Source organism: Phanerochaete carnosa, assembly GCF_000300595.1.
Source record: "Phanerochaete carnosa HHB-10118-sp unplaced genomic scaffold PHACAscaffold_2, whole genome shotgun sequence".
Classification (NCBI taxonomy): domain Eukaryota; kingdom Fungi; phylum Basidiomycota; class Agaricomycetes; order Polyporales; family Phanerochaetaceae; genus Phanerochaete; species Phanerochaete carnosa.
Window position 1 is genome coordinate 501,758 of NW_006767629.1, and position 20,203 is coordinate 521,960.

Here is a 20,203-nt window from a genome sequence, read left to right on the forward strand (position 1 = left end):
TCGCTCAAGCAACCAGCGCCTTCGAAGGTGAGGTTTGACCAATCCGCTAAGTCGAAAGACGTGATGGCGCGAGGCGCGAAAGCGCGATCTCGCTCGCGGGATATCGTGTGTTCCATGCATAGAAATCCAACTGCACGAGAGGTTGGTATGCTTAGACATTGCTTCCATGAGAAGATGAGAAGCTCACCTGTGCCGTCAACTTCTACTGGAGGCTGCACTCGGCGAAGGTAGCTCGCGAAATCAACTACCCGATTGCCACCCTGAGAGGCAGTGAGCTTTCAGTCAATCAGGAGATGCAAAGAATACATACAGCTACACTTTCGACGTCTTCGTCGCATGCGATGGCCGTCTCTACACCGGTAGTCTATCCTCAGGGCACTTTTGTTTAGTGTAGTGAATGATACTGCCTAGCAGACTTGCCTCCAGTATATAGGCCAGAAGGATGTCCAGCGGATCAGGAACCTCGCCCTGCCAACTCATCAGCTCGCGTATCTGGTTGCATATGGTCACAAAGCACATACCTCGCCCTCCCATTCTTGAGCACCTTCTACTTCAAGATCGTCCACTTCCTGCGTCACGACTCCTTCCTCTCCTGAAGCGCCCCTCGTGTCTCCCGAATCTGGTGACCGGTGGTAGCCCGCTCCCGCGATGACCTTCCTCGGAAGCCACAGTAACCTGAGCACCTTGCAACGCTTCAAGAACACGCATTGGTCTCTTTTCGTATCTGCAGGGCGCGTAGCAGATGTGTCCGCCGCGTAATGCTCGCCGTGTCGGTGCATTTTCGGACCTGTCACAGAGCTCGTGTGCGAACCGCCCGCTCCGAGTCCAGCAATGCCGCCCACATGGCCTTCAACTGATATGCCGGAGCTCGTGCTCGTGTTGCTGAAGGCAGCTGCCGCCCAGTCCGCCTCGGTCTTGACCCAGCCGCTAACCATGACGAGATTCTCCTGCTTGACGCGATGGCCGAGGACGTCCCTGGCATATGCGTACCACTTGTCATGGTTTCGGATGATATAACTCTCCAGAACTCGATTCTCGAATATTGTCTCGGCGTGCGCTTCGCTCTTGAGCACAAGGACTGCGCCCTGCGTTGCCTTGCACGTGTAGCTGGCGCCCAAAGTCGTAGATACGCCTGCACCGGCCGTTCTGCTAGCTGTTGGTGAAAAGCGCTCCCGAGCGAGCTTATTCACTCACAGATCCACCGAAGCATGGACCCTCGTAGCTTCAACTCCGTGGCTGCAATAATGGTCGGGAGCGAGCGGACGACGCCTGGGATCAATCTGGAGTACATGTGGGGGCAAAGGCTCTATGTCTTCAAACGATATTGGCCAAAATGTAACCTTCTTCTCGGGCGCAGAGGTGTCTACGTTGAATAGTCTGATGAACGCACCCTCGCGTATGTAGCCTACGTCGCCAATCTGCGGCTCCCCCGTTGCATGCGGCTCCGGGTACCAGAGGGCGCGACCTAGGTGAAGCGTTTCGAGGCTGGACGAATAGATCTCATCTGGAGCAGAAGGCGGACGGAACCATTGGAAGAAGCGCATAATGTCTGAGACCAGTCGACCAAGGGCGAAGCACAGCGCGAGCTGGAGAGAGTATCGATGAGCTTCGGCGCTTATATGTATCTGTGATTTCTCACGAGGTCGCGGACGCCCGAATTTGAAGTTGAATTTACACCTAGTCGCGCGTGCACTAAACCCCACGACGTATCCTCCAACATCGTCTCTTCTGACATCATGCATCATGCATTCATGCTTGATGCTTTATACTTTGAAATAAAACGCGTCACCCGTGCGTCGACGCTTGTCACAGTTTAGCCTGTATTTGCGTCTACTGACCTACCGGCCATGAACGCCGTCGAGTCGTCTACCCATTGCTTGCATTCTCTCTGATCCAGCCGCGTCCTCTCGCTGCTCGAGGCAGGTAGCATAAAGAATTTGCGAACACTCAGCTATCATATTCTTTTACGCAGGCCCTCGACTAAAGGCTGCCATTGGGGGTCTCATCAATGGCTTGTCGCACGCAAGCGCGCTAGCTGCTCTAAAAGGATGCCCTCGTCTTGTGTTCACATCCACATTATACACGAACACTAATACGTCAACCCATAAGAGGCTGCCAGTTTAGCCAAACATGCACTTGGGTGTTTGACGAAACAGGTGCCGCTTGTGCGGCGTATATTCCGCGTGCGTTACGTCTCGGTTACCGGTCGCCATAACTTCGGATAGCTCCTGGGCACTGAACCATTCATCGACTCAATGTCCAAGCGTTCGCGTTTCTCGTGCGAAGCTATCAAGCCTAGTATAGCCATGAGAGTTCTCCCACTGGTGATCACCAATCTCACTGATTCTCACACCGTGTATGTCACACACTCGCTTTCCATCGCCGTCCCCAATCCCATAACTTGTACCGCAGCTTTCTTCACCGCACATTATGTTCCGCAATTCTCGTCGACCGACGGCTCCGGACGAGATCTATGCCTCTAGCCTTCAGACACTTAATCAAGGCCACGCCCTTTGGTTCCCCGAACCGCACGGGTCTGGGCAGCCGCAGATCGGAGATGTAGGCTTCATACTTGAGGGAGCGTTCGTAAGGTTGTTCAATCTGGACACCTCCGCGCCTGACAAGAAAGTCACGTACTGGGAGCCTCGCCCGCCCTTCAAGATCACCGAACCCTTGCCTGAAGGCGTATTGAAGACCGACGCTAGGCCTCGAGTTCTTCTTCCTGGAGACTATTGCAGCCACGGAGTCCAGAGAAAGGATATTCACGCTGCAGTAGATGTGTGAGTATACTAGCTCATCTGTGCCACACCTTCTGTTGACGGCGTGCAGGACGGCTAGTGTTGACATATCTGTGGGCCTCAGCGCAAGCTACACGTGCAAGGAAGAACGAGGCGCAGTTCTTGCGCTGAAGAGCGACGCTCACGCCGAGACGATATACAAGAACCAAATTTTCAAGAAGTATATCTTTCGGAATATTCGCGCCTGGCACGCATATGCAAAGGACGTCCTCGGTCTTGACATCAAGCAAGAAGATCTCGTCGTTGTTAGCGGCTGGGTCAAGACCACGGCAGACTGGGCGGAGACTGCATTCAGCAATACAAGCACGCGCTCCAGCGGTTCGCTCGAAGGCCATGTCGGCGGCGTTGCCAGGGTGGAAGTGGGTGGATCGTACACAAGCTCTGTGATGGGTCCGAAAATGCATCGGCACGCTGAACACTACTCGTCGAAGACGTTCGGTTCCCACTCTGCAGAGTTCAGGAGAGATCAGTGCATCTTCTTGAAGTATTACAAGGTGCTGAGGCGACTGTTGCTTCCGCCGAAGCTTGTCGCGGGTGCGGGCTACCACCGGCTTCCAGATCTAGGAGACGGGAGAGGTGCCTCGAAAGGGGAGGGGGTTGCGTTGGAAGAGTTGGAGGATTTGGATGAGGTAGACATCCTGAACCTCGGGCAGGTACGTGTTGATTGCGGCGTATTACGAGACGCATTAGCCAATAAAATATTAGGAAAAGCCTTTCGACCCGCTCGATATAATCCTCGACTACATACTCGAAGTGAGTTTCCCCAGCAGTTCTGTTGACCATACTAAGCCCGATAATTTCGCCAACAGACTACCGATGCCGATGTTGCTATCGCAAGTAATCAAGACGTCGAAAGCATCGTTGTATGTGCGCTACACATCCTCTAATGAAGCGAAGGCTAATCTCTACTCAGGGCGACAATTGTGTAGTAGATTTTGCAAGCTATTTACGCAAGATGCAGCCTCCCGTGGAGGTTGAAGGCACGCGTGGGTCTCATATTTACTCGCGGCGCTTTAAATCTAAGCAACAACTTTTCGCGCAGTGGGATCGCTGCGCATAGAAGATGTCATATGCCATGAGCGAGAACGCATTTTCTCGCGTCGCACGATCACCGCGTCTGATTTGGTCGATTGGCCACACATCACTCCTCACGGTTCTGGTCACGTGGAGGATGGGCGTGCCTTCGTCGGTCCCACGGAAGCGGAGGTCAGGCCTCTGAAGCTGAAGCAACTCGTTCTCTCAGATCCTGGAAATCCATCCCGCGTTTGTCAATGTTTTACCCTGTCGACCGATGGCAAGCTTCTGGCAGCGTCGTTCAGAAGTCGTGACGTCCTCGTGTGGCGACTCTCCGACGGCCTCTTGGTTCAACGCCTGCACTCTCATGGTCATACAGACAACGTATACTCCCTCTCGTTTTCCCCCAAAGATCATACTCTTGTCTCGGGATCCAACGACAAGAGCGCTATTGTCTGGGACACTCGGAGCGGTAGCGTAATTCTACGTCTGGAGGGACCCAATCGACCAGTGACCAAGGTCGCATATGCTCCCCACGGCGCGCTCATCGCCACATGCTATGACATAGACACATCCGTGACGATTTGGGACGTCTCGACCGGAACATCCCTACATTCTTTCAATATTGACGACGATCTGCAAAACTTCGCATACGAAGGCATGTATAGCCTTGCCTTTACCCCGAACAACTCGTGTCTCTACGCTCAAGTGGGACGCTCCTGCCCCATCTACGATCCCCAAACATATGCGCACATTACTACGCTACAGCATGATACCGGGGAGATGATATACTCGTCGATGTCTCAGCAAGGGGATCGCATAGTCACCATATCGGACGATCAAGTGAACATTTGGAACGCGGCGACGGGCGAAAAGCTACTCAAGATTAATCACGCCAAAAGTCACGCCGGGGAGCTCTCATCCCCCACCGCGGCATTCTCTCCCGACGGGAATGAGGTGTTGGCGGCCCGTGGTTCGGACAGGATTGCCGTCGCCTACGACTCGCGGACAGGCCAGCAGCGCCGTGTCTTCAGCTTGACCGGTAAAGCACGCTGCGTGGCGTACTCCCCGGATGGCGCCTACCTTGCTCTCGGCGATGTCGGCGGAGAGCTCAAGGTATTTGACGCGAAGGCTGGGACGTTCCTTGCGAAGCTTGAGGTTGATATGGCACTCATTTCTACTCAGTTCCTGCCGGACAGCCAGACCATTCTGATAGATGTCGACGGCAAGCCTCCTAGACTGTGTAATATCCAAGATGTAATGCGGATGCGATAGCCGACTATACTACACGAATATCATGGGTGAAAGCTGCATTCATGTACGGACGTAGTTAACGCATATGGGCATGTTTTTGGTATGGAAAGATTTGTTAGCACATGGCGAACCTCGGGAAATGAGTCACAGGTACGCTGTGACTGGGAGGTGCGGCTTTGCTGTCGACGACGCGCAGTGAAGACGCTTGTTTAGCTAAGGCGCAAATGGCTGTGGGGTAACAATGATCACTAGCACACGGGGATGCTAGTCAAGCAGCCTGGAAAGACTCTTCGAATATCGCTTGGCCGGCGTAGGCTAAGCAGAGATGTTGCTCTTAGGTCGAAAGCGCCAGTACTGGCACGGGTCGGAGTCGGACCGAGGACTCCGCACGGACACGTGACCCCGCCGCCTCCATATCCGGATTCCGGACTCGCGCTGCTCGAGCTTGCCGCCTCCACTTGCTCGGACACCTGACCCCTGCACGCATAACGCGACCTCTTCGCTCTGCGTCATCTCATTCGTTTGAGCCGGGGCCAGACAATCCGAATGACTAGGATCGAGACATCAACGCATCGCTTCGAGTTCCTCACAGCTCATTCAGCTCGGCAGTATACTCAATAATTTCCACTGGTATATGACCCAAGTTTTGACCGCCCAACTTCCTCGTGCGAAACCATCATGCTCATGGCGCTGGCATGCTCTCCGCCATCGATCCGTGTACCTGATTTGCTTTCCCCGTTCTAACAGCTCCCTCCGCATACTCGCTCACCCACCATGTTCCGCTTCCGTCGCCTACCGTCCGCTCCATACGAGATCTATTCATCCAGTCTCGACACTCTTTATCTTGGTCACGCCCTCTGGTACCCCGAGCCGCATGTCACCGGCGAGCCGCAGATTGGCGATGTGGGCTTCGCTCGTCGTGGCGCATTCGTCAGGCTGTTCAACCTGGACACCTCCGCGCCCGAGAAGAAGGTCACGTACAAATGGTTCAAGAAATAATACGAGGACATAGAGCCTTTACCGCCAGGCGCACTAGACATCGACTTGAGAAGTAGCCCGCTCGTTCCCAAGCATTATTGCAGTCATGGAGTTGAGATCAAGGAGATACATACCTCGGCGGACGCGTGAGTGCATCTGCTCACCCGGGAGACCCATTCTCTGACAATTCGCAGAACGACTGGTGGAGGCGCGTCCGCGAGCGTCAGTGTGGAATACTCGTGCAAGGCAGCGCAAGGGGCAGTGTTAGTACTGCAGAGCGAGGCGTACGAGGAGACACTATTCGAGAACCACAACCTCAAGACTTTCATCATCCGAAGCCATGACCAGTGGTTCGAATATGCCAGGAACGATCTTGGCCAGGACGTCCAGCAAGAGGACATCGTCTTCGTCACCGGATGGGTCAAGACCGCAGCTGACTGGGCGGCAACGGCCTTCAGCAACACGAGCATGAGATTTGGAGCCTCACTCAGAGCGCGTATCGGCGGCGTTGTGGGGATCGAGGCGGGGGGGGGGGGGGATCGCGTACGAGGACCGTGACGGGTCCGAGGATGGAGCGTCGAGGCAAGAGCCACTCGACGAAGACGTCCGAAGGCGCGGGGGCGGATGCGAGCAGGGATCAGTCCGTGTTCGTGAAGCGACTCAAGGTGCAGAGGCGGCCGGGACTCCCACGGAAGGTCGTCGCGGGTGCAGGGTATCACCAACTTCCGGATCCAGGAGACGGTGGAGGCGAATCAGTAGGGGAAGGAGCCATGGCACGGGACGCGGGAGATTTGGACGAAGCGACCGTAGTAGAAGTCGAGGACGAGGTACGTGGCTTACGACGATGACTTGCGAGAGACATGAGCTAACGAGATCATAGAACGAGATTCCTGATCCGCTAGACATCCTTCTTGACTACATCCTCGAGGTAAGCCAGCTCTCGCTGAGCGCTATTCCTCACGCTAATCATCGAACCTGTGATGACAGACGTCTGGCGTCGAGACTGCAATTGCAGGTGATGACGACGTGCAGAGCATCATCGTACATATTATACGCAACGTCCAACATGAACTCGAAGACTGACATATACTCAAGGGCGGCAAGCAGGTGGTTGATTTTGCGAGCTACCTTCGCCAAGTACAGCCTCCGGTGAACGTAGATGGCACGCGTGAGTCTTTCTCTTATCGCTTCGTGAAAACGGTCTAAGCGCCGCAACGTTTCTTGCAGTCGGCTCGCTGTGCATGGAAGACGTAATAAGCAGTGAGCGCGAACGCGCCGTCGCACACCGTATGATTTCCGAATCAGACAGGGCGAAATGGCCGTACATCACGATGAACGGCGCCGGTCGGTTGGATGATGGGCACGTCTTCATCGGCACCACAGAAGCAGGGGCTCGACCCCTGACACTGAAGCACTTCACCTTCTCCGACTCTCGCGAACCATCCGTTCACTGTCTTTGCCACTCCCTATCCGTGGACGGCAAGCTGCTCGCGGCATCGTTCAATGCTGGCGACATCCTCGTGTGGCGGCTCTCCGACGGTCTCTTGGTTCAATGCCTACAACATCAGGGTCATACAGACAAGGTTGTATCCTTGTCATTTTCTCCCAATAATCGCACCCTTATCTCGGGATCCGAAGATGAGAGTGCAATCGTCTGGGACGTTCGGAGCGGTCGCGCACTTCTACGTCTGGAAGGACACATTGGCTCAGTTTCAACTGTCGCATATGCCCCTCATGGCACATTCGTCGCCACCGCTTCACACGGCGGCACATCTGTGAAGATCTGGGACGCCTCGACCGGGGCTTATCTGTACTCGTTCAGCGCCAGTGGACGAAAATCCGAGCTCGCCTTCTCTGCGGACGGCTCGCGCCTCTACATTGAGCTGCACAGGTCTTGTCTCGTCTATGACACCCGAACCTACACACACGTTACTACACTACAGCAAGGTTCAGACGAACAGCGTTCCTGGGCGACGTCTCTCCAAGGAGACCGCATGGTTGCCGCATCACGTGGTCAAGTGAAGATCCGCAGTGAGGCGACCGGTAATCAGATTCTTACGATCGACCACCCGCAAAAGATCGGGTTCTCGGAGCCCGTAGCTACGGTTGCCGAGCAGCACAGGGTGGTAAGCACGGTTTTTTTCTTGAAGAAACCCGGCCAAAATTGGGAAAACAAGAACCAATTGTTCCCCGGTTGTACATTGGGGTAAATTGGTGCATAAATTGGTGCAAAATCGGCCAAAAGAGGCTGAAACGCGCAAAACTAGTGGAAAAGGAAGTTTTGTCTCCAAGTTTTCTCGAATGAAAACCGGTTAAACACAGGTTCTTGTTCGCCTAGCTTTTGGCTGGTTATGCGAGCCAAAAAACTGCACTTACCACCTAGCGCAGGCTCAGGTCAAATTCCCAAAACCCAAGTCAGAAACCCAAATCTGATACTATCAGCGCTTGGATAACCGCTGTACACCACCAACCTCCGAGTGCACTGGCACCTCTTACTCTGAACATTTGAGTATTTTCAGCATAAATAGTCGATTAATATTGCATGTATACGAGGTTAGAAGTCAAATGAAGCATATCAATCATTGTTTGCAGGGCAGGCAGTGGGGTGAACAGCAATGGCGGCATTAGGCGCCCATTTTCCATAGAAGCAGTGCATCGGGGCTTGGGCCCCCCTTGCCATTGGAGTCGTTGCAGGTGTGCTTGACCTTGCCCTCCTGTGTAGCTATCTTACTAAATATATATATTATCAGCTGCTAACCTAGTTATGATCAATATCACCTAGTGAGAACAAGTCATGCCGTACTCACTAGATTGTGCTACCAACTTAGGGTTAGGTTCTAGATAAGATAATCGAAGCTTTGGGCGCTTGATTACCGCTTCAATAAGTCTGGATCAGATAATGGTCCTTGGCCCGCTACTACCTTTATTGACCTCAGAGTATACAGATACAGCACCTTATATGTTTTTGTAACATCCAAAAGGCCCAAAAATGCCATATATAACCCAGACTAATGTTTGTGTGCGGAAAGGTGCTCAGGCGCTCATTATGCGGTTGGCCATTAGCTTTGTGATCTGGACTTGGGTTTTGGGGATTTGACCTGAGCCTGCTCGGCAACCGTAGTGGCCTTCTCTCCAGACAATGCTGAGGTGCTGGCGGCCTGCGATGCAAACGAGACTGTCGTCACACTTGACTTGCGGATGGGCCAGCTACATCATGTCTTTGTGTTGTCAAATAGGGCACATTCCATGGTGTACTCTCTGCATGGAGACCACATTGTCCTCTGCGACTGCGGTGGTGAGCTGAAAATGTTTGACACAAAGTCTGGAGCATTCCTTGCCAAGTTTGAGGCTGATGAGAAACTCTACGATGTCCAATTTGCGCCTGGCAGCTCATACCTCCTGATAAACTTTCATGATAAACCTCATAGACTGTGTAATATTCATGACATTATGTGCATGCGGTAGTATATTATTGCCTGCCTCACTGAATGTACTATTGACACACATATATGGAGAAAGCAAACTGATATAATCCAATATACGTGAATATACAATATAATCAACCCAGACGCCTGTGAGAAGCAGGCTCTTGACGTAGAATAAAGTGATTGAGATCACACAGGCTGTTCGGCACAATATCTGCCCATATCAGGTTCCCCAGGTCGTGCAGGTTGACGCGCCACACGATGGCGAGAGCTGCAAGAATCTCTGCGCAACTTGATGTGGTCAATCAACGTGCCGCAGCACAAACACAAAGTTCACCTTCAGTGCCCGCACTCTAGGCCTCGCCGATCATAGGAATGTTCCCCTCTGCGTACGTGAGCTTGGGCGGCAGGTCAGGCGTGTACGATGCGGCGTAATGTCGCATCTCTTGTTGGCGAACAGAGGCAGCGGCAATGATGCAGGTCGTAATGACTAGAAGGGTGACGAAAAGAGTGGTGACGGCATGCATACCCGTGGGTGGGCACTGGACGTTTTAAGCGAAATTAGAGCTGCAGCAAGCTGCAGTTTGTCAGAAGGGTGCTAACCATGACCAAGACACAATACAAACGTAATTTGCCACCCAGTCCCTTCAGTCCTCCGGCAGTTTTGTTCATCGGAAGCAGGGACGTTCTCGGCAGTGATCTGTGCTGGCATGGTCGGTGCGCTGGGAATCGATGATGATTGTAGTGTGACGCACCCGGAGAACACTGGTTTTCCGCAACCTCGACCATTGGCAATTATCCATGGCCTCTTCTCCAGCGTTCTGCAGTGTACGATGAGTCCTAGTGCACTGTCTCGCACATAGTCTGGATTCTGCTTGTCAGGAAGCTTGCTTTGTTTGTGTTGTCCGCATGCATGCGCTCTCAGGCTATTAAGGACAGACTGGGTCAATACTTGGTTTTTGCATTTCACACCTGCACGTCCGCATGAAATCAAACCCAAATCATCCAAGACTGCCAGCTCCATGTCTCGCCAGGGAAATCGAGTATTGTCACTGGTCCTGTGCAGATGCATCAAGACACGCCATCCAAGGGTCTCAACGACAGCCTACATACAATGCAGGCCACCGTGAGAGAGATAGCAGCAGTGCTTCAAGTTCTTGGTAGCTGACCTGCTGCCGTGGATGTATGTTCATGGAAGAGTCAAAGACGTGAACCATCTGAGATAAAGATGCGAGAGACAACATCGGGCTATTTGAGCAGTCAGCGAGTGCAGAGAGGACTAGACTGAACGACGTACGTACAATACAACCCCCACATCTTCACGCAAGCTCCAAACATTTCTAACCACACTGTCCGATGACTGCCCGAAGCCGCGGTGTGAGGCCCATCTAGATGCGGATGTTCACATTCCCTAGTACAGAGATATTAGATTGAGTGCTGGACAAAAGGGTGATTTAGGCCGCCCATGATATGTAGACAAAAATGGAGTGCATGCCTTATGGTACAGTGGAGCCAGCAACGCCGTGGGGTAGGGGCAGAGCGTACAGTCACCATGGCCAAAATATATGTGACGCGCCCACGCTGACGCAAGCAAAAATGCTGCTGGCCAAGTGGGAGGTCCCAGGAAATGCAGAAGAATCCCTGTAAAATGCAAAGTTTCTCATACATTGTGACCAGAAGACATTGCTGAGCTGCGGTTTGTTTGTAGACAACTCAAAGGACCGCATGGCGCGTAGCAAAAATATTCTGCCTGGTTGGGGTGAAAATAGTTATACAGCGATGATAAATGCAGAGTACTGTAGTGAAGCAGTTCGGACTCGCTCTGGTTGGCGAGCACAGCTGGAGTTGCCCAGAGGTCAATGGAGTGGGCCAGGACCCAGAAATTTCAAAAATCAAATGCTGTGTTCTGGCGCAGAGGCGCCCAACAAAATCAGTTTGTTCAATGCCGTGAAGATAGGCCAACTTGAATGTCCATGACATCTCATAGCACTTGCCAGTATTCCACTACCGCCATCAAGATGGCCATAGATCCTGAAGTTTCTGATGTGAGTTGCACCAGGGCCGAATGAAATTGGTACTAACAAGAGGCAGTTTGGTATAAACACTAGTCTGAACCCGAATCTTGTTGGGATTGAAGGCCAGATTCAAGGGCCCTGCAACAACGAGGCAATTGAAGGATTTTGGAAGGCATACAGGCCCTGGCTGCAAGTACGTGGGTATACACTATTCGATATGCACAGTTCTACCACAATCTGATCTTGTCGCACTCCGAAACCGGATCATGAACTGCTAAGGCGCCTGCGACAAGCGCACTAACAATTCGCTTCGGTACGTGTTCACCAGATTCGACCACTGCAAGTATGCCGAGTGGGCATATTTCAAGATGCGCAACTTGCTCGCAGCCATGGATGATTGCCAGATATGGGAGTATATGCGTGTTGTTTGCTAGTTCGCTCGGCTCACATCTGTACCCAACCCACAGCTCGTAGTCTGTCTTGCATCTCACTATTGTAATAGCCTTGTAGTAGCTGAATACATCTACCTGCATTTTCCGGCAGATCAAATGCTTAGCCATTGGGGGGTGCCTTCCAGGTATGGAACCTCGCCATATTTCAATTCCCCTAGAATCAGATTATGGACCGAACCGTGCATGCCCAAAAGTCACGTGACAATCAGCCATTGCACCTGAGCTTGCCTTAGTGCCCCAGCCTGATGTTGCGTAACCCGAGCTTGCGCTAATAATGTGCCAGCCGGCGCCTATGAGACTAATTCCCAAGGTACAAGCAAACTCGCCGTTCCTCACTCAAAACCCACGAGCGTCGCGAGATTTAAAAGATTTATTGGTCTTCAAGGTGTATAGAACATGTCAGTACAAATTTTAATGCTTACAAAATTACCCCTCACCAGCACCAGGCACCCGAGCGCCAGCCTGATATTGCGTACTGGTGCCTATGAGTGTAATTCCAAAGCATGAACAAACTCGCCGTTGCTCACTCGAATCCCACGAGTGTCGCAAAATTTAAAAGATTTATTGCTCTCGAAGGTGCATCAAACATGTCCATACATAATTTAATGCTTACAAATACCCCTCACCATTTATGTTGCTGGAAAATCTTCCAGTCCCTAGGGCGCTTTTGGTTGTCTGAAAACGGCATGGCTTTGTAAGCAAAGCTTCTGGCCATCTACTACTCCCGGCCCACTGCACCCGAGCCTTTCAGGCCACCACCCTCCACAACATCCTATGAACCGTCACTTGCGAGACCGATTAACTTCAACAACGGCCATGATTGGACAAGTGTAGGTGCCTCAGAGCTAAATGAAGGTCCAAAAATTAATTGGTGAGCAGATATCAAAATTGTGAGTGACATGGTCAGGGCCTCACCGCACGAGAGAGAGCAGAATGCCACACTCATGAGAGATGGCTTGCGCTGCCATATCCTTCATGTCATTGGGAATAGTGTCAACAGGCATGGTGCGTGAGTGGTATACTGTACTAACCAAGGTATTGTTAGCCGTTGCAGAACTAGCAGATCACAACTGGAGACCTGACCTTGTGCGGAGCAAAAGGGGAGTAAAAAGGACTGTGCACTCTGCCTCCAGCTTATAGGCATTGGTGGTGCGAGCACAATCGCTCCACTGCATGGAAAAAGATGAGCCGCCCAATGAAAGACCCATGTTCTGATTCCCCTGAGCTCTGGTTACAGATCTGCCGGCAGTCAGCCCTAAACAGTGCATGTCGAGATATGGTCCGTTCATGCTCTTGGTCCAGCCTGTTAGCGTGTCAGCTGGGCAATCTCCACTGTGCAAAACATTGCATTGACTGTAAGTTGGTTGCTGTCATTGGTACAAGTGCTTAAAATTGTTCGTAGCTGCACTACAATAAACCTGGTTTGTTGGCTACTTCCAGCATGCTCTTGTCCTCGAAAGTGATGGTAACAGCTCCTGAATATGCTGTTAAAATATTGACCATGTAGTGCTCTGTAAACAAACCTGCAATGAAGGAATCTAAGAATTGTGTTATCGCTTGCCATATCTCTGAAGACCATCTGAAGCGTTGCTTGCCACAGTTTACAGCAAGTGCAAGCCACACCTGTTTGATGTGGGCTGCAAAAACAACATTGAAAATTATATACCATGGTAGACTTCTGACCGCACAGACAATCGCAGTAGGTGCGATGTCTCCTGCTACCATTGATGTTGCAAACATCTGAAAACAAGCTGCCTTGCCCATTGCACTCTTCCACTCCATAACTGTCATGAACTATGTCTCTGCGGACAGCTTCGATGTTGCGTACCCTTACATGTTATTCTCTGGTGTCAGTGTCAAAGCCTCTCGCCCCTTGACCACCAGCAACTTGCGCAGCCTTTGCAAGTACCATAAACATGGATACATTCTGCTCGACAGACCTCCTGCTTCTATCTTACCTGCTGCCAGCACCACCTGCTTGAACGACAGTTACTGCGCGCAGTCCATGCGTCGCTTTGGTGACCGCTTCTCTCTCAGGTTCTCCTTTGAACGCGAAGGACAAGGCAGCCCTGTCTACGAACACGGTCCACATCCCGACACCATTGGTTGGAGGTGTGGAGGTCTAGGCTGTGGCTCTTTCAGTTGCCAAGGTGCCATCCACCCTTTGACATACTCTACATTGATCATAAACTAGTTGTCTTGACCAAGTGTACGTAACAATTTTTGCTTAACCCAGACAACTATTTGATTGTGAGGGCGACCACTTTATTTGGAGCTGCGTGACATCTGCGCTGCCAACCATCCTGAGGCCACAGCCGTCATCGCGTCAGCCTGGACTTGGGTGAGGTGAAGGGTTCCTGTTTGGCTGATATTGTGCCTGCATGTGACATCTGTTGTCTCAAGTTCAAAATCATATATATTTTGAGTGCTATGATATTTTGAGTGCTATGATTGTCCTCAATGGCACTATGCAGGGGAATCTTTTGCACCCGCGTATACCAGTTCAAAATCATATTGATTTTCAGTGCTATGGTTGTCCTCAATGGCACTATACAAGGGAATCGGCAATGGGCGCTTGGCACCCATATCCACGAGTACCTAATTGAGGCATTCCGCTTAGACCACGTGACTAAACACCGATATGCACCGTGATCGGTACAGACACAGAGGCACAGAGTGACCCAATTCCTGGGCTCTGGCGCAGCTGGAGTTGTCCGGAGGTCAGGGCCGGATGCGACAACTAAAAGGGAGCATTATTCCGGCAGCCACGCGAGCTCTTGATCTGCTTGAGGTTTGGCGCCAGTTTTCCATCGATCCCATGGCATGCACGCCACTGCGCTGACCTGCCAGCTTGCGCCACACCTGAGTCACCGGTCTCGACTCTCCCCAGCACCTCTCATTTCATATGTTCCGCCTCTTTCGTCAGTCGCCGGCCCCGGACAAGATCTATGCGTCCAGCCTCCAGACGCTCCATCTCGGATACGCCCTCTGGTACCCAGAGCCACACAGGTCAGGCGAGCCACAGATTGGCGACGTGGGCTACATACGCGACGGGGCATTCATTCGGCTCTTCAACCTCGACACGTCTACGCCCGAGAAGAAGGTTACGTTCTGGCCGACGCTTTTCGAGGACATAGAGCTACTGCCTCCAAATGTGCTCCAGGTCGACCCAAGACCCCGCCTGCTCGCACTCCGCCACTACTGAAGTCACGGAGTCGAAAGCAGGGGCGTGAATGCATCAGCAAATTTGCAAGTGGACCGGCTACCTTCGAAAGCATCTTTGCGCTGACAGTCTCCAGAACGGCCGGTGTGGACGTGTCCGTGGGGCTCAGTGCAGATTACACATGTAAGGCAGCTCAGGGCGCGGTTCTTGCGCTCCGAAGCGAGGCGCACGCAGAGACATTGTTCGAAAGTCACGTTTTCAAGGCATACATCGTCCGAAACCACAACAAATGGTGCGCGTACGTGAAGCACAACTTGGGTCAGGACATTAAGTAGGAGAAGATCGTCGTCGTGTATGTCTGGGTGAAGACGGAGGCGGACTGGGCGGCGGCGGCGTTCAGTAACACGAGCACGAGCTTCAGTGGCTCTCTCAAAGCTAGTGCCGGCAGCATTGCAGGGGCCGAGATGGGTGGGTCGCACTCGAGTTCTGTGAGCGGACCAGAGATGCATCGACACGGACAACGCGAGGCGGGGAGTACAAGGAGAGACCAGTGTGTGCTCGTGAAGCGGCTCAAGGTGCGGAGGCGGTTCATGCTGCCGCGGAAGGTTGTCGCCGGCGCAGGCTACCACCAACTTCCTGATCCATGGGCCGCGAGAGATGGTTTGGGAGGAGAGGGTGTCATTGTGCTGGAGGCGGAGGCGGAGAATATGGGCGACGCAAATATAGTCAATGCTGAGGGCGATGTACGTGATCAATCACAGTGTTCTAAGGGACCACCACCTGACAAGATGGTAGGATGAGGTTCTTGATCCTCTGGATATCCTCCTTGCCTACATACTCGAGGTATGTATGCTGACTCTCTGTGGCATTTGTTACGCTAAACGTCGCACTCATGATGACAGACGTCTGGTGTCGAGACTGCAGTTGCAAGTGATGACGATGTTGAAAGCATCATCGTACGTGTCGTGCACAGAATCCACCATAAGTGCGAAAATTCATACGTGCACAGAGCGGCAAGCAGATAGTGGATTTTGCGAGCTATCTTCGCCAAATGCAGCCTTCAGTGAACATTGATGGCACGCGTGAGTCTCTCATATCGTCTTGCGATAGTTGTTATTAAGCACCGCACTCTTACGCGCAGTTGGGTCGCTGTGCATGGAAGATGTGATATATCACGAGCGCGAACGTGCCGTCGCACGCCGTAAGATTACCAGGTCCGACATGGCGAACTGGCCGTACATCACCACCGACAGTGCCGGTCAGCCGATTGACGGGCATGTTTTCATCGGCCCCACGGAAGCGGCGGCTCATTCCCTGAAAGCGAAGCATCTTGTCTTCGCCGATTCTCAAGATCCATCCGTGCCTAGCATATGTTATGCCACATCCTATGACGGCAAGCTGCTTGCGGCATCGTTCGCTGGCAGTGCTAGCGACATCCTCGTATGGCGACTCTCCGATAGCCTCTTAGTTCAACGCCTACAAGATCACGGTTATCTAAGCGGGGCCAGTTCGCTATCGTTTTCTCCTAATAGCCGGACCCTTGTATCGGATTCAGCGACGGGAGCGCGATTATCTGGGACATTCAAAGTGGCCATGCACTTGTGTGCCTCGAAGGACACCCTGGGACAGTGATCGACATTACATATGCTCCTCATGGCGCACTCATCGCCACCGCTTCCCATGGCCACAATTGCATAAAGATTTGGGACGCCTCGACTGGGTCATGCGTGCGCTCGATCGGCGTTAGTGAAGACATACACAAGCTCGCCTTTCCTCCGAACAGCTTGTATTTTTATGCTCAAGTAGGCCCCTCCGTCATCATTTATGATGCCCAAACATGGTCACATATCGCGACACTGCACGCTGGTATACGGGGCGGGAACTTTTGGTGGGTGTCTCCTCAGGGAGAGCGCATAGCCACTGCGTTGCGCGGTCAGGTGAAGATCTGGAGCGTGGTGACCGGCAGCGAGATTCTCACGATCAACCACCCGCAAGAGCTCTCGTGGCCTGTGGCCTTCTCCCCAGACGGCGTCGAGGTACTGGTGGGCTGTGACGTGGACAAGACTGTTGCCGCATTTGACTCGCGGACGGGCCAACTCCGTCACGCCTTCGAGCTGTCAGAGCGAGCATTTCTCGCGGTACACTCCCAAGACGGAGACTATGTTGTTCTGGGCAATGAGAAAGGCGAATTGAAAGTGTTCGATACAAGATTCCAGTCATTTCTTGCAAAGTTTGAAGCTGACGGGGGAATCGGTAGTGTCAAATGTATACCTGGCAGCCAGCACCTTTTTGTGGACTGCAGCACAACTCGAGGGGTATCAGCTAGCGCCGTGTCAGCCAATTCCCCAAGGAAGCCCGTATGTATATATTATATCATGAGAGGTATGTATGCAATACAGAATCAATTGTGTACATTGAATAGTATCATAGCTTGCCGGAGCAAAATAATTTCGTGCAGATGTGCATATGGCAATAAGAGTGCCAGTGTGACTTCACCATAATACACACAAAGAGTGCCTGCTTATTCCCAAATGGAGTATTTTGTCGAGGGCACATTAGTCCATAAAGTGTCCCTCAGGTCATTAAAAGGTCCAAAATTCCCTCAATTCTAATCTTAAAAAGGATTTATTCGAGCGTCTGCCGGTAGCCTCTGGGTGCATCCTCTGCACAAAATACCCACATTTCACACAGTCATACCCAAAGAAATCACCTTTACCAGGAATATTGGACTATAATGTCAGTTGTAGACAGCCAGAAGGCCCGAAATGCACCCTTCTGTAAGAGCCCACCTGAGAGCGTTTGACTTTCCCGCCGTTGGATTTTCCAACACAAACTTATTCATTTTCAACATTAGCAATGGTATTCTCATACTTTTGGATAATGCCCTCACAATGGTGGCAGCAGGCATGACAATGGAGTGTGCATAATGGGCATTGAATCAATCAGCCTGAGACCTCGGAAGCTTCTGATGATGGCCAAGCAATGAGACGCCACTGAAGGAAACAGCCCCGCAGAGTGCCAGTGGTACAAGTCGTAGCTGCAACCAAGATCGACTTCTTGTAAGCGGAAGTATGTCGGCCTCAAGGAGCTGCTGGTACTGCATGCGGAGATTGAGCTGCGTGCAAGAGTGCTATGCAGGCAATAGGCCGACGGCACTGGCAGCAAAAGCGCAGTTGACGTAGCAGCCGAGGCTGATGTGCTGCAGGTGGCGAGAGAGCTCAAACAAATGGGCCAGGCTATCAACGTTATATATCAAATCTGGGACACAAGCACCAAGCAAACATGCACTTGGATCATTGGATGACCGCTGGCCCCGACAGGCGAATTTGTTCCCTCTCGGGCGGGAATTTGATATTGGGCCACCACATGCCATGATGTGCGGGGTTCAGCCCAGATGTTGCTCACATGTCCGTTGGTGCTAAGCACATGGTTCGAGAGCATGCACAGAGGGTAGATCGGCATGTGCGGCTTGGGACTGAGCGTGAGCGAACCAAGGAATTGTCAGACTCTGCGATGGAAAGTGAGTGGCGCTGGCGCTGTGACCTGGCCCCTTCGTGCACTGGCAGCGTAGACAACTTGGATCAGCCGCACCCACTGTTCATCTCACTACGTTTCGTGGTCAGCACATTCGTCGGGTGGGTGAACTCATCGAGGTGTGGAGTGCCGAGTAGGTTGCGCTCAGCGTGAAACCATCGTGTGTACCCGGTCTAGCGCTGTGGGTGGCTAGCAGTTCCTGGTGGTAAGACGACTGCTTGTCGAGATGCTGAAAGCACACCGTACGGCACCAGAGCGGCGACCGTGAATAGACTTGCGAGACGATGGTGTTTCGTACTAATCGTTCGCAGACGTCCTCGCCAGGCTGAGAACGACGGCGCTGTGCACTTCGGATCACTCGGATCGGACCTACGAGTCCGATAGGGGGGGGGGGGGAACCAGCGGCTAAAGCTTCTGAGTCAGTGTGTTAACCAATTCTCTAAAGGGAATCGGAAAACCTCCTAGACTATATGATATTCAAGATGTAGTGCGCATGCGATAGAATATCATTTCCTGCCTGGCCGAATGTGCCACGCTAGTGCGCGTGTGTAGGGGAAATCTGACATGTACTAAACAATTTGCACGGGTATACAGCATGAACATGAACTACATGGGATGAGCAGGTGTTGCCGGGTATGTCTGTCATGGGAAGACAGACAATAGTACTTCAAATACCATATCGGCCAGCTAGTGCAATGTCTCACCCACGCCAAGCTCCACAGGCATGTACGTCGACGTGTCGCATAATGGCGAGAGCTGTAGGGATATCTGTGAAGTCCGACGTGGTCAGCCGGCGTATCGCAGCAAAGGCATGAGGTTCATCGGCGATGCCCATACTACAAGCCTCACCAAGCGTAGGTACATTCCCTTGTGCGTACATGGGGCTTAGGCGGTAGGTCGGGCGCGTACGACGCGGCACAATCTCTTACTTCTCGTTGGCGGGCGTCGGCACCGGCAGTGACGGTGCGGGCTGTCACGGCGAGAAGGACGACGAAAGGAGCGACAGCCGTATGGGTCCGCCGCGGTCAGACGTAGAATATTCTGAGGCAATATGGAGCCGCAGCGGGCTGCAGTCCGTCAGAAGGGCGCTATGCACGGCGGAGACGCGGTACGACGTGCCTATCAATGATTCGCTCGGTCCCTGCAGTTGGACCGCAGAGCCTCCGTCAAAAGCGGCGAATATTTTCGGCAGCGATCTATACTGGTACAGGTTTGAGTATAATCGCAACGCAACGCACCCCAAGAACAGCCCAATATTCCGCAACCGTCGGCCGATCAACATTTGTCTCCATGGCCCCTTCTCCAGCGTACCGCAGTGCACGACAATCCCAAGCGCGGTCGATCGCACTTGAGTACAGAAAGGACCGGAAGATGAACCAATACTCGAGGTGAGCGACGAAGCGCGCACGGGGATTTGACTGGCGCCGTCTCTTATAGTAGACAGCGAGACCGCTCCTGTATCGTGTTCAGACGCAGGACAAAAGCGTTGAGAATGGAGAGGTGGACCATAGGAATTCGGTATGCCGAGCGTAGGATCGAAGAGAAAGCGCGGGGTGGCCTGGGGAGTAAC

At 52.5% G+C, this 20,203-nt stretch overlaps 6 protein-coding genes across 6 annotated transcripts; 4 read left to right on the plus strand and 2 right to left on the minus strand.

Moving 5' to 3' along the window:
• Positions 1–1,171: 1,171 nt before the first annotated feature.
• On the minus strand, positions 1,172–1,584 carry PHACADRAFT_248998 (uncharacterized protein). Its single transcript, XM_007391414.1, has one exon. The coding sequence runs from the start codon at positions 1,542–1,544 to the stop codon at positions 1,191–1,193; it is 354 nt and encodes a 117-aa protein (XP_007391476.1). The 5' UTR covers positions 1,545–1,584; the 3' UTR covers positions 1,172–1,190.
• A 278-nt stretch (positions 1,585–1,862) lies between these two features.
• Positions 1,863–4,269, plus strand: PHACADRAFT_248999 (uncharacterized protein; the record flags this gene model as incomplete). Its single annotated transcript, XM_007391415.1, has 7 exons — positions 1,863–2,356; positions 2,413–2,780; positions 2,830–3,451; positions 3,504–3,551; positions 3,608–3,661; positions 3,712–3,784; positions 3,841–4,269. Coding segments are annotated over exons 2-3 (947 nt in total), but the record flags the coding sequence as incomplete, so codon positions are not given.
• A 1,252-nt stretch (positions 4,270–5,521) lies between these two features.
• On the plus strand, positions 5,522–6,240 carry PHACADRAFT_249001 (uncharacterized protein). The gene has a single exon (XM_007391416.1). It carries the CDS (start codon positions 5,841–5,843, stop codon positions 6,063–6,065), a length of 225 nt encoding a protein of 74 aa, XP_007391478.1. The 5' UTR covers positions 5,522–5,840; the 3' UTR covers positions 6,066–6,240.
• Positions 6,241–7,263: 1,023 nt separating this feature from the next.
• Positions 7,264–8,398, plus strand: PHACADRAFT_249002 (uncharacterized protein). The gene has a single exon (XM_007391417.1). The coding sequence runs from the start codon at positions 7,286–7,288 to the stop codon at positions 8,252–8,254; it is 969 nt and encodes a 322-aa protein (XP_007391479.1). The 5' UTR covers positions 7,264–7,285; the 3' UTR covers positions 8,255–8,398.
• Positions 8,399–9,822: 1,424 nt separating this feature from the next.
• Positions 9,823–10,141, minus strand: PHACADRAFT_191204 (uncharacterized protein; the record flags this gene model as incomplete). Its single annotated transcript, XM_007391418.1, has 2 exons — positions 9,823–10,011; positions 10,073–10,141. The coding sequence occupies 2 exons, from the start codon at positions 10,139–10,141 to the stop codon at positions 9,823–9,825; spliced, it is 258 nt and encodes an 85-aa protein (XP_007391480.1).
• A 4,700-nt stretch (positions 10,142–14,841) lies between these two features.
• Positions 14,842–17,425, plus strand: PHACADRAFT_191205 (uncharacterized protein; the record flags this gene model as incomplete). Its single annotated transcript, XM_007391419.1, has 9 exons — positions 14,842–15,099; positions 15,162–15,371; positions 15,435–15,842; positions 15,895–15,942; positions 16,002–16,055; positions 16,109–16,181; positions 16,241–16,539; positions 16,632–17,294; positions 17,357–17,425. 9 exons carry the CDS (start codon positions 14,842–14,844, stop codon positions 17,423–17,425), a joined length of 2,082 nt encoding a protein of 693 aa, XP_007391481.1.
• Between the last annotated feature and the right edge of the window lie 2,778 nt (positions 17,426–20,203).

Excerpts from the sequence above, each read along its gene's own strand:
- PHACADRAFT_248998 (XM_007391414.1), bottom strand. The coding sequence starts at position 1,544 with ATGCGCTTCTTCCAATGGTTCCGTCCGCCTTCTGCTCCAGATGAGATC.
- PHACADRAFT_249001 (XM_007391416.1), top strand. The coding sequence starts at position 5,841 with ATGTTCCGCTTCCGTCGCCTACCGTCCGCTCCATACGAGATCTATTCA.
- PHACADRAFT_249002 (XM_007391417.1), top strand. The coding sequence starts at position 7,286 with ATGGAAGACGTAATAAGCAGTGAGCGCGAACGCGCCGTCGCACACCGT.